A 13,305-nucleotide genomic window follows, 5' to 3' on the forward strand; every position below is an offset into this window, starting at 1 on the left:
AAGGCCTCTTGCTGAACCAGAGCAGCTTCGTGACGTTGGACAGTCCCCTCGTGGTGGGACAGCATGGGGAAAAAAATCCTGGGTACTGGCTGCCTCTGGGTTCATTTTAATGGCGCTGTGTTTCTGTCAGGACCCGGTGTGAGAAACAGTCACTAATAGTCGGCAGAACCCAGAAGATGAGGCAGACACAGCAGTACTAGAGACGGTGGTTTAATCAAGGTAAAAAATCTTCAGGCAAAAATATAAATCCACAACGTCAAAAGTAAAGCCAAGAGAAAAAATGGATATCCTCCAAAATACAAAGAAAATCCACAAAGTGGTAAGAACAGCAGGGAAAAAACAAACCTCAAAAGACTAATCAAAAATAAACAAGAACAAAACCAGAGAACCTCTGGAAAATCCAAGAAGAGAAATATTTGTTCACAGCATGGCTGGGGCTGGGTGCTAACATACAAACACAGCGCAAAGAACTGAGGAACACAAAGGGATTAAATACCTACAAGGAAATGACACACAGGTGCAAATAATAATTAGAACAAGGGAAAAACAAAAGGTTCAAAAAAGGCGCAATGGGGGCATCTAGTGACCAAAAACCTGAACAATCCTGGCCAAATCCTGACAATAACTGGTTGTGTCTCCTTCAGCTGAAATGACTCCAACCAAACACTTCCTGTAGTTGTTGATCAGTCTCTCACATTGCTGTGGAGGAATTTTTGCCCACTCTCCCATGCGAACTGATTTAACTCTGACATTTGTGGGTTTTCAATCATGAACTGCACATTTCAAGTCCTGCCACAATATCTCAGTTTGGATTAGGTCTGGACTTTGACTAGGCCATTCTAAATCTTTACATGTTTTGTTTTTTATAAATGTTCATGTATATTGAGTGTTTTGAAATGGTGGCACAACCAGTTATTGAGTGTAAGGGGGCAATTACTTTTTCACACAGGGGAATTGGGTGTTGCACAACTTTGTTAATGAAATAAATTAATAACTATAAAAAAGTGTGTTATTTTGTAAACTCAAGTTCCCTTTATCTAATAGAGGTTCTGGTTGAAGATCTGATAACATTCAGTATTAAAAAAAAGCAAAAATAGAGAACCGGAAAGGGATTAAATACTGTTTCATGTCACTGTATGTGCATGTGAAAACAACGTCAGTGTGCAACTAACAGTATAGCTTCCACCACTGTCCCTGTCACCATATCGGGCTCAAACTAGTGGTCCTCTGCTCACAAACATGTCACCTCACTCCTTGACAACATACCGACCAATTGAAAAATCACCTGTACATTGAAATAAGTTCATATTATTATTATTGGGAGAGACTGTACCAATGATGTGTATAAACCCTGGACCGCTGATGCTATGTAACGGCCAATGAGAGACTTTAAATCCACCGGTCTCTATATATGGTACTCCCCAGAAGAAGCAGTACTCCATAAGAATTTATGGAATTCTACAGTATTTCAATCAAATGTTTCAAGGACAAAATTACATGTATTTAAGTATTTTCTTCTAGAGGGGGACAGTAAAGTTAGTACTCTATAAAGAAAATACTTTAATATCTTTACATGTATTATTTTTTTATTTGTTATGTTCAGTTTATATAAAAAGCATGAGCTGGAGCACACTCAGAGAAAATGACTTATTGTAGAGGTGCTGACTAACGGTGAATACACTGTAAGCTATAAAAACAAAGAGAGTTGCACACTCTATATATATAAACTCCCAGTAATGTATTGGGTAAAACACCAACGTTTCAGCATCACTGTGCCTTCTTCAGGGTAAAGCCATGAATGCTTGAACCAGGTTATGCAGACAAACAGTGCAATTAGTGCAACCAATAACAATAGTGAGGGGTGTGTCATAATTATAAGGTTAATTAGATTGAATGGAGTGAAACTGTTAAAAGACAATAGTTTACAGCATATTAAATATATTAGCATATTGTTATCATTAATTACATTTACATTACATTAATATTAGCATACGATTAGCATCAACATAAATTATTGTTTAATTTAATTTCACATATATTTAATTGTTTCTAATTTCATACAATTTTGTTACATGTAATATTTAGGTTAATCCATAATGCATAGTAAGCATCATCAACAGGGGGAACATATTGGTTGTACACTGATCAGCTGTAGAAAGAATATATTAATTTGTAAGACTTCTTTATTAAAAATAGTTGTTCATTAGAAGGGCCTGAGATCAAAGTCAATATTCTGACCACTAGGGGTCAATGTTTTTAAATACCTCCTCTCCTTGGTAGACCAACATGCTCAATGCGTGTGTATATGAGTGTGTATTTGAGGGAGGAGATGGGATGGTTAGCTTCAACAAAGTGAGCTGCTACTGGATAGTCAGTGTTCTTACACCTGATTGAGCTGCGGTGTTCACCTCTGCATTGTTTTAATTGTCTTTCGTTTCTCCTACGTAGGCCTTTTCACATGAACAGGTGATGAGATAGATTACTCCCTTTATCTTGCAAGAGATGATACCTCTAACAGGGATCTTTCCACCTGTATGTGGGTGTCTGAAGAAGGATGTTTTTGTAGTGCTATTGCACTGTGAGCATGAGCCACATTTGTAGTTCCCATTTGGATTGTGTGTCAAGAGTGTCTGAGTGGGCTCAGGGGGCAGGTCAGATCTCACTAAGCTGTCCTCAATATTGGACCATGCTTATAGATATTGGACCATGCTTATAGATATTGGCCATGCTTTCCATCTGGCTGCCCCTACCCCGGACAACAGCACTGCCCTCCCCTCTGCTACTCGCCCAAGCTTCCCCCATTTCTCTTTCTCCCAAATACAGTCAGCTGATGTCCTAAATGAGCTGCAAAATCTGGACCCTTACAAATCAGCCGGGCTAGATAATCTGGACCCTTTCTTTCTAAAACTATCTGCTGAAATTGTTGCCACCCCTATTACTAGCCTCTTCAACCTCTCTTTCGTGTCGTCCGAGATCCCCAAAGATTGGAAAGCAGCTGCGGTTATCCCCCTCTTCAAAGGGGGGGACACCCTTGACCCTAACTGCTACAGACCTATATCTATCCTACCCTGCCTTTCTAAGGTCTTCGAAAGCCAAGTCAACAAACAGATTACCGACCATTTCGAATCCCACCACACCTTCTCCGCTATGCAATCTGGTTTCAGAGCTGGTCATGGGTGCACCTCAGCCACGCTCAAGGTCATAAACGACATCGTAACCGCCATCGATAGGAAACAATACTGTGCAGCCGTATTCATTGACCTGGCCAAGGCTTTTGACTCTGTCAATCACCACATCCTCATTGGCAGACTCGACAGCCTTGGTTTCTCTAATGATTGCCTCGCCTGGTTCACCAACTACTTCTCTGATCGAGTTCAGTGTGTCAAATCGGAGGGTCTGTTGTCCGGGCCTCTGGCAGTCTCTATGGGAGTGCCACAGGGTTCAATTCTTGGACCGACTCTCTTCTCTGTATACATCAATGATGTCGCTCTTGCTGCTGGTGATTCTCTGATCCACCTCTACGCAGACGACACTATTCTGTATACTTCTGGCCCTTCTTTTGACACTGTGTTAACAACTCTCCAGGCGAGCTTCAATGCCATACAACTCTCCTTCCGTGGCCTCCAACTGCTCTTAAATACAAGTAAAACCAAATGCATGCTCTTCAACCGATCGCTGCCTGCCCCTGCCCGCCTGTCCAACATCACTACTTTGGACGGTTCTGACTTAGAATATGTGGACAACTACAAATACCTAGGTGTCTGGTTAGACTGTAAACTCTCCTTCCAGACTCACATCAAACATCTCCAATCCAAAGTCAAATCTAGAATTGGCTTCCTATTCCGCAACAAAGCATCCTTTACTCATGCTGCCAAACATACCCTTGTAAAACTGACCATCCTACCAATCCTCGACTTCGGTGATGTCATTTACAAAATAGCCTCCAAAACCCTACTCAATAAATTGGATGCAGTCTATCACAGTGCCATCCGTTTTGTCACCAAAGCCCCATATACTACCCACCACTGCGACCTGTACACTCTCGTTGGCTGGCCCTCGCTTCATACTCGTCGCCAAACCCACTGGTTCCAGGTCATCTACAAGACCCTGCTAGGTAAAGTCCCCCCTTATCTCTGCTCGCTGGTCACCATAGCAGCACCTATCTGTAGCACGCGCTCCAGCAGGTATATCTCTCTAGTCACCCCCAAAACCAATTCTTCCTTTGGACGCCTCTCCTTCCAGTTCTCTGCTGCCAATGACTGGAACGAACTACAAAAATCTCTGAAATTGGAAACACCTATCTCCCTCACTAGCTTTAAGCACCAGCTGTCAGAGCAGCTCATAGATTACTGCACCTGTACATAACCCATCTACAATTTAGCCCAAACAACTACCTCTTTACCTACTGTATTTATTTTATTAATTTATTTTGCTCCTTTGCACCCCATTATTTTCTGTCTCTACTTTGCACTTTCTTCCGCTGCAAACCAACCATTCCAGGGTTTTTTTTTAGTTTTATTTTACTTGCTGTGTTGTATTCACTTCAGCTCCATGGCCTTTTATATTTTTATTTATTTATTTTATTTATTTATACATATATTTGTTTGCCTTCACCTCCCTTATCTCACCTCACTTGCTCACATTGTATATAGACTTATTTTTTTTTCACTGTATTATTGACTATATGTTTGTTTTACTCCATGTGTAACTATGTGTTGTTGTATGTGTCGAACTGCTTTGCTTTATCTTGGCCAGGTCGCAATTGTAAATGAGAACGTGTTCTCAATTTGCCTACCTGGTTAAATAAAGGTTAAATAAATAAATAAATAAAAAAAAATAGATCACCAGTGGGGGTTCATTGAAGAGGTGTGCAGTTGTTTTGTCTGATTGCAGAATATGCCAGTGCTTTTTCAGGATTACTTCTATTTTCTCTGAACACTTGGTGTACTTAGTGCAAACAACTTATTTTTCTTCTTTGGTTTAGTTTTTAGCAATTCCTCTCTTGGTTTTTGAGATATTTTCATCGTTGCAGCATCAAGACTTTTTTCCTTGTAGCCTCTGATTTTAAATGTATTTTTCATTTTCTAAGCATTGCTGTCAAAGTCTGACTGTTGGCCACAGATTAGTTTAATCCTTTATAACTGTCTATATGGTAGACCATTCCTGAGGGGAAGGGGATGAATACTATCCCCACCTAGCAGGGTATTGAGGTCTGTTGGCTTTGTGTACAAGTCTGTATGTAAAACATCATTCTCTTTGATGATCCATAAGTCCAGGTAGTTTATTTTTCTCTCATCAGTCTGCATTGTGAATTTGAGATATTCAGAGCTCTCGATTAGCAGAGTTTGGAATTAATTTAGTTCCTGCTGACTTCCTTCCCAGAGCACAAAGACATCATCTATGTATCTATTCCATAAGAGGATTTTAGAAAGTAGGGGGTGTGTCTCTGTTTTGTAAATGAGTGGTTCCTCAAATTGTTCCACATACAGGTTCACATAGTTGGGGTCAAAGGGGGAGCCCATGGCTACACACCGATTTGAAGGAAAAACTCTGACTCAAAGATGAAGTAGTTATTGGATAATACCAGTTCAGTGAGATGCAAGATGCGATCATTGGCTGGAGCAAGGCTAGTGTCTCTCTGTTGAAGGAAGTGTTGCAGATCACAAAATATAATTTAAAAGTTTGCATTAAGGTGTCTGTAATAGAATAGAATAGAATATAAATATAAACGAATGTAAACATTAATAAATGCATTTTTCATAGCTTCCAAAAACTTTTTTACAATGCAGGAGTAACAAGATTGCTGTGCAGTTAACTCCAAACAGCGTCCCCTGTCAGTCATCTAGGGTTAATACATATCATTGGACTGAACTGTTAGTTTAATGGGCGTCCGGACAGTGTGATATTTAACAGTAGTGAGACGGTCAACAGATATCAAGGGAAGATAACTGGAAACATGTCCCAGAAGAACTGCACCACAGTCTTCTTCAATGTAACCACCAGTTACACTAATAAATACTTCTTCAGGATTGAGAGTCAACCAATCCGTGGAACAGATCCTTATAAGTATGTTGATATAGTTGTCAGGGGTAAGAGACAATTTAACTGTTTACCAACTATTTTTCCCAGTTTAGATTCCTTTCATCAAAGATAAGAGAAGAACAAGTGTGCAGTTTAACTTTTAGTGTAAACTATCTTCATCTACAATGTTTTACAGATTTGCCTTCCAGTCCCATCATTACTGTCTCAGGTGAGGTGAAGGAAAGGACCCCTGTCAGTTTGAACTGCTCTGCTGTCGCTCCCTGTCCCGAACACCCCCCTGAGCTGACATGGACTCTCCCAACACAGTTCACAACTGAGAACCAACTGCAGGAGCATCCAGACCAAACCAAATCAGTTCTCTCCACGGTGACCTTCACTCCGTCATACCTTCATCATGAGAAGAACATCACTTGTACTGCAGTCTACCCAGTAGGGGCAATCAACAAGACAGCTGAACATAACATGATGCTTAACGTTTCATGTAAGATTTAGTCACCGGTTCCTGAAGAATAGATAATTCTATCATGTTTTCACTGATGATTGTAATAGAGTGGTTTTGATGAGACTATTCAATATACCATATCAGGTACATTCTAAATGAACCCCTCTCCCTCAGTCTCTCCTAAGGACACCTCGGCCTCCATCAGTCCAGCTGATCCAGTATCAGTGGGCAGCTGTGTTAATCTGACCTGCAGCAGTACAGCCAACCCTCCTGTGACAAACATCACCTAGTTCCAGATCAGTGGGGGTAAAACAACAAAGGTAGCATCTGGACTGAGTTACACCCTCAATGTGACTGTTGGTGATGGAGGACTGTACTTCTGTGAAGCAAGAAATAGTCACGGCTGTGGCAAGTCAAAAGAAGTGCAGCTGACTATTAAAGGTAAAACGGGCACGTAGGGCACAATCGTATGTTAGATATACACTATATATTCAAAAGTATGTGGACACCCCTTGAAATGCGTGGATTCAGCTATTAAAGCTCCACATGTTGCTGACAGGTGTTTAAAATCGAGCACACAGCCATGCAATCTCCGTAGACAAACATTGGCAAGAGAATGGCAACATTCACTACCAAGTTCCAAACTGCCTTTGGAAGCAACGGCAGCACAAGAACTGTTTGTTGAGGGCTTCATGAAATGGGTTTCCATGGCCGAGCAGCCGCACACAAGCCTAAGATCACTATGTGCAGTGTCAAGAATCAGCTGCAGTGGTGTAAAGCTCACTGCCATTGGACTCTGGAGAAGTGGAAATCCGTTCTCTGGCGTGTTGAATATACGATTCACCATCTGGCAGTCCGGTGGATGAATCTGGGTTTTGACGGATTCCAGGAGAACACTACCTGCCCCAATGCATAGTGCCAACTGTAAAGTTTGGTGGATGAGGAATAATGGTCTGGGGCTGTTTTTCATGGTTTGGGCTAGGCCCCTTAGTTCCAGTGAAGAGAATTCTTAACGCTACAGCATAAAACGACATTCTATATTCTATATTAATGCCCATGAATTTGGAATGAGATGTTCGACGAGCAGATGTCCACATACCTTTGGTCATGTAGTGTACTTTAGAGATCTTTTTGTGAGAAATGACTATAATATGTTCTGTATTTTCAGAGCCAAAAACCTCAATGGTTGTTGGGGTTGCAGCAGGAACTCTGGGGGCCTTTTTGTTCATCAGCCTGATCAGTGTTTTTGGATGGTAAAAACTATTCCTGGCACCAACGCAAAACTAGTTTATTTCTGCTGTGTTTGTGCTTTTGCATATGAAAACCCTCTCAGTGCATTCAGAAGACCTTTCTAAATGTCTTCCAGGAGGAGAAACTCGAGGCTCCACGATGGACTTGAAAGGACAGACAATCCACAGGGATAGGTGGGAATAAGGCTCCACTTTCAAACCATCTACAAAGTGTATCTAAGGAAGTACTGAATTAATGCTGAAACTATCCAAAGCCATGAGGTTAACATCATTTCAGAGGAAGTTAAGGGGGAGATGACCACACCAATAGCAATGCCACATCCTGTAAGAACATGGAATGATAACAGAATAGCTGTTGGACTTTGACAGTGTTTACTGACAAAATGTAACTCTTTACACCTGTCAATTTCACTGACATTTTCATTGACATCCCCTCAGTCTGTGTTGTGTAACCTGCTGACATTAGAGTTTTACACATGACTGAGCTAAGAGCTTTCCACCTGTTCCTCTCTCTGTGTTCTCTCCACAGAACTCCCCGGTTAATACAGTTTGTGCTAACCAGGCCACAGCCGGAGAGGAACCAGAAGAACCTGCAGAAGACCAGCCTGAAGAGATCCACTACGGTGACATAGACTTCTCCAAACTACGACCCAAAGAGACCCCAGCTGCAGCCCAGAACAGGGTCCAGGGACAGGAGAGTGAGTACGCTAAGGTCACCGTGACCGGGAGAAGGGACAAGGTACAACACCTTAACAACCTAGATGGGCTTTATGCACAAGTGAATTAAAGAGGTGCATGTTAATTATTTTTCCAATGGATTTTAAGTGTTTTTATGTACAGTATTGTCATTGTGTATCTGTTTTCTATTGGTACTTTTGTTACCTTTATAATTGTGTGCTCTTTGATTATCTGCATATTTGTAGAATTTGCTGGGATGAAAGTGTTTAACTGTTATTATAGTGGTGATATGATGATGTAGGCTACTCTTTATTTTAGACCATTTATTTTGAGTGTTGAGGTCACAGAGCATCTGTTTAATGGGTTCCAGTATAGAGGAACTGCTGAGTTCAACTAGCCTACTGAAGGCAGTTTAAGTCCATATGAAGTCAATGATGACTGAGGACAGAAGACACAGTTAGTTAGAAAGACTGTGGTCTGATACAAGACAGGAAGTTGGTGAAGGAAATCTACATGACGGCAGATTGGTGTCAACATCTACTAGTCACTGTTTCTCTTCTTTTGTGCAGTTCCCAGAATAACAATATGATCTATTTTCAGTTTATATCTATTTAGAAGTTAGTGTCAGTTTTTATGTTGAATGTTAAATCGAATAAACAATTGAGACTGAATATAAGGTCGTTTATTAATTGCCCTGTAATTAAAACCTTTACATTCAATTTCCATGAAATCTTTTGGTCTTTTTGGTCCAACATTTTACATATCTCATTAAAATGGATTAAATTGAGATTTTGTGTCACTGTTCTACACACAATGTGGAATTATGTTTTTAGACATAAAATTGAAAAGATGAATTGTCTCAAGTCAATATGTATTCAACACCTTTTCTATGGCAAGCCTAAATAAGTTCAGAAGTAAAGATTTGCTTAACTAGTCACATGAGTTGCATGGATTCACTCTGTGTTCAATACTAGTGTTTAACATGATTTTTAATGACTACCTCATCTCTGTACCCCACACATACAATTATCTGTAAGGTCCCTCAGTCAAGCAGCAACTTTCAAACAGATATAACCAGCTTTTCCATTGCCTCACAAAGACGGGAACCTGTTGGTAGATGGGTAAAAAGAAAATAAATCTGACATTGAATATCCCTTTGAGCTTAGTGAGTTCATTAATTACACTTTGGATGGTTTATCAATACACCCAATCACTACAAAGATACAAGCGTCCTTCCTAACTCAGTCGCCGGAGAGGAAAGAAACAGCTCAGGGATTTCACCCACAGGCACCTTAATTGGGGAGAACGTACTCGTGGTAATGGCTGGAGCAGAATAGCTGGAATGGTATCAAATACATCCAACACGGTTTCCATGTGTTTGATTCCATTCCATTTGCTCCGTTCCAGACATAATTATGAGTTGTCTTCCTCTCAGCAGCCTCCACTGATTTCACCATGACGCCAGTGGTGACATTAAAACAGTTACAGAGTTTAATGGCTGTGATTGGAGAAAACTGAGGATTGATCAACAACATTGACTTACCCCACAATACTAACCTAATTGATAGAGTGAAAAGAAGGAAACATGTACAGAAAAAAATATTCCAAAACATGCATTCTGTTTGCAATAAGGCACTAAAGTAAAACTGCAAAACATTTGGACAAGAAATTCACTCTTTGTCCAACACAACATATCGTTGAGTACCACTCTAAATATTTTCAAGCATGGTGATGGCTGCAATACGTTATGGGTATGCTTGTCATCGAGTTTTTTAGTATAAAAATAAATGGAATAGAGCTAAGCAAAGTTAAAACTCTAGAGAAAAACCTGGTTTAGTCTTCTTTTCAAAAGACACTGGAACACAAATTCGCCTTTCAGAAGGACAATAACCTAAAACAAAAAGCCAAATATACACCATAGTTGCTTACTAAGACAATATTGAATGTTCCTGAGTGGCCTAATTACAGTTTTGATCGGCTTGAAAACCTATGACAAGACTTGAAAATGGCTGTCTAGCAATGATCAACAACCAATTTGAAAGAGCTTGAAGAATTTTTTTAAAGAATAATGTGGAAATATTGTTCATTTCAGATGTGCAAAGCTCTTATAGACTTACCAAGATGGACTCACAGCTGTTTTTTATGTATTTTTATTTCACCTTTATTTAACCAGGTAGGCAAGTTGAGAGCAAATTCTCATTTACAACTGCGACCTGGCCAAGATAAAGCAAAGCAGTGCGACACAAACAAGAACACAGAGTTACACGTGGAATAAACAAACATACAGTTCTCATTTACAATAGAAAAAGTCTATATACAGTGTGTGCAAATGAGGTAGGATAAGAGAGGTAATGCAATAAATAGGCCATAGTGGCAAAATAATTACAATATAGCAATTAAACACTGGGGTGATAGATGTGCAGAAGATGAGTTTGCAAGTAGAGATACTGGGGTGCAAATTAGCAAAATAAATAACAGTTTGGGGATGAGGTAATTGGATGGGCTATTTACAGATGGGCTATGTACAGGTGCAGTGATCTGTGAGCTGCTCTGACAGCTGGTGCTTAAAGTTAGTGAGGGAGATATGATTCTCCAGCTTCAGTGATTTTTGGTGACCAGTGAGCTGAGATAAGGCGGGGCTTTACCTTGCAGAGACTTGTAGATGACCTGGAGCCTGTGGGTTGGGCGACGAGTATGAAGCGAGGGCCAGCCAACTGGAGCATACAGGTCGCAGTGGTGGGTGGTATATGGGGCTTTGGTGACAAAACGGATGCCACTGTGATAGACTGCATCCAATTTGTGGGATAGAGTATGGAAGGTATTTTATCAATGACATCGACGAAGTCGAGGATCAGTAGGATGATCAGTTTTACAAGGGTATGTTAGGCAGCATGAGTGAAGGATGCTTTGTTGCGAAATAGGAAGCCGATTATAGATTTAATTTGGGATTGGAGATGTTTACAGTCTAACCAGACACCTAGGTATTTGTAGTTGTCCACATATTCTAGGTCAGAACCGTCCAGAGTAGTGATGCTGGTTAGAGTTGCCCTGCCCTATACAAAACACTCACAAAATTTGAGTTTGCTATTCACAAGAAGAATTGCCTGATGTGAACCGTACCTCGAACAAAAGAGATCTCAGAAGACCTAAGATTAAGAATTGTTGACTTGCATAAATCTGGAAAGGGTTACAAAAGTATCTCTAAAAGCCTTGATGTTCATTAGTCCACAGTAAGACGAATTGTCAATAAATGGAGAAAGTTCAGCAATGTTGCTACTCTCCCTAGGACTGGCCTTCCTGCAAAGATGACTGCAAGAGCACAGCACAGAATGCTCAGTGAGGTTAAGAAGAATCCTAGTGTCAGCTAAAGACTTACAGCAATCTCTGGAACATGCTAACATCTCTGTTGACGAGTCAACGATATGTAAAACACTGAACAAAAATGGTGTTCATGGGAGGACACCACAGAAGAAGCCACTGCTGTCCAAAAAATACATTGCTGCATGTCTAAAGTTCGCAAAAGGGCACCTGGATGTTTCACAGCGCTACTGGCAAAATATTCTGTGGACAGATGAAACTAAAGTTGAGTTGTTTGGAAGGAACACAAAACACTATGTGTGGAGAAAAAAAAGGCACAACACACCAACATCAAAACCTCATCCCAACTGTAAAGTATGGTGGAGGGAGCATCATGGTTTGGGTTTGCTTTGCTTCCACAGTGCCTGGACAGCTTGCTATCATTGACGGAAAAATGGATTCCCAAGTTTATCAATACTTTTTGCAGCAGAATGTAAGGCTATCTGTCCGCCAATTGAAGGTCAACAGAAGTTGGGTGATGCAACAGGACAACAACCCAAAACACAGAAGTAAATCAACAACAGAATGGCTTCAACAGAAGAAAATACGCCTTCTGGAGTGACCCAGTCAGAGTCCTGACCTAAACCCGATTGCGATGCAGTGGCATGACCTCAAGAGATCAGTTCACACCAGACATCACAAGAATATTGTTGAACTGGAACAGTTCAGTACTACAGAAAACGTTTGGTTGAGGTTATTGCTTCCAAAGGGTAAACCAGTTATAAAATCCAAAGGTTCACAAACTTTTCCCGCCCTGCACTGTGAATGTTTACTCGTGTTTTCAATAATAGACGTGAAAACGTATAATTGTTTGTGTGTTGTTAGTTTAAGCAGACTGTGTTTGTCTGTTGTTGTGACTTAGATGAAGATCAGGGGCCTGTTGCACAAAACTAGGATAAGGGATTAAGCCAGGATATCTTGGTGATCCTGGCTCAATTGATCCGTAATCCGGTTGCACTAAAGATGGATAGGGGGCAGGAGGATATGTTATGGTATAAATTACCATGGAGATTTATTCTGTGGAGCTAGCCTGCTCCAGACCAGGCTAAATTCCAGGATCTATTTAATCTCATCCCTAATGTCAGTCAGCAGTCACCACAAATGGAAACCAATAGTTATTTCACTGCTCACTATACATTGTTATCACATATAACTAGACCCACTGTTATTATTTAAACGTTTGTGATCATTAATTTCAATGATTTTGGATAAAAAATGATTTTTAGATGATGTTGCTATCATTAGATAATTTACAGTTTCCCATAGACTATAAGGCTATATATAAAATGATAGAATATTAGGGCCACAGAGGGGAAAAAAACACAAGTCATAATATTGTAACCAGTTGTTTTAAAGGAGGACAGTTGTTAAAATGACAGATGTGGGGCATTTCGTGAAATTGTACTTCAGTATGGTTTCATAAACAAAGACATGCCAGAATATTAAGTATCACATTGTCATAAGTATCAAAACTGTAAAAACAATATGTAGCTTTTCTGCAGAAAGAACCAGCCTCATAAATTTATGACTTTATCC

At 40.3% G+C, this 13,305-nt stretch overlaps 2 protein-coding genes across 2 annotated transcripts in view; one reads left to right on the plus strand and one right to left on the minus strand.

The window, feature by feature from the left end:
* LOC139583317 (myelin-associated glycoprotein-like) overlaps window positions 1-9,189 on the plus strand; it is a 29,190-nt gene extending 20,001 nt beyond the window's left edge. The window contains exons 5-7 of the mRNA XM_071414262.1: window positions 7,653-7,737; window positions 7,851-7,908; window positions 8,264-9,189. Coding sequence (XP_071270363.1) covers window positions 7,653-7,737; window positions 7,851-7,908 — 143 coding nt within the window. The 3' untranslated portion in view covers window positions 8,264-9,189. The remainder of the gene's footprint in view (window positions 1-7,652; window positions 7,738-7,850; window positions 7,909-8,263) is intronic.
* The window catches only part of LOC139583332 (myelin-associated glycoprotein-like), a 99,220-nt gene that overhangs the window by 55,511 nt on the left and 30,404 nt on the right, over window positions 1-13,305 (minus strand). The window lies entirely within an intron of this gene.

Source organism: Salvelinus alpinus, chromosome 8, assembly GCF_045679555.1.
Source record: "Salvelinus alpinus chromosome 8, SLU_Salpinus.1, whole genome shotgun sequence".
Classification (NCBI taxonomy): Eukaryota; Metazoa; Chordata; class Actinopteri; order Salmoniformes; family Salmonidae; genus Salvelinus; species Salvelinus alpinus.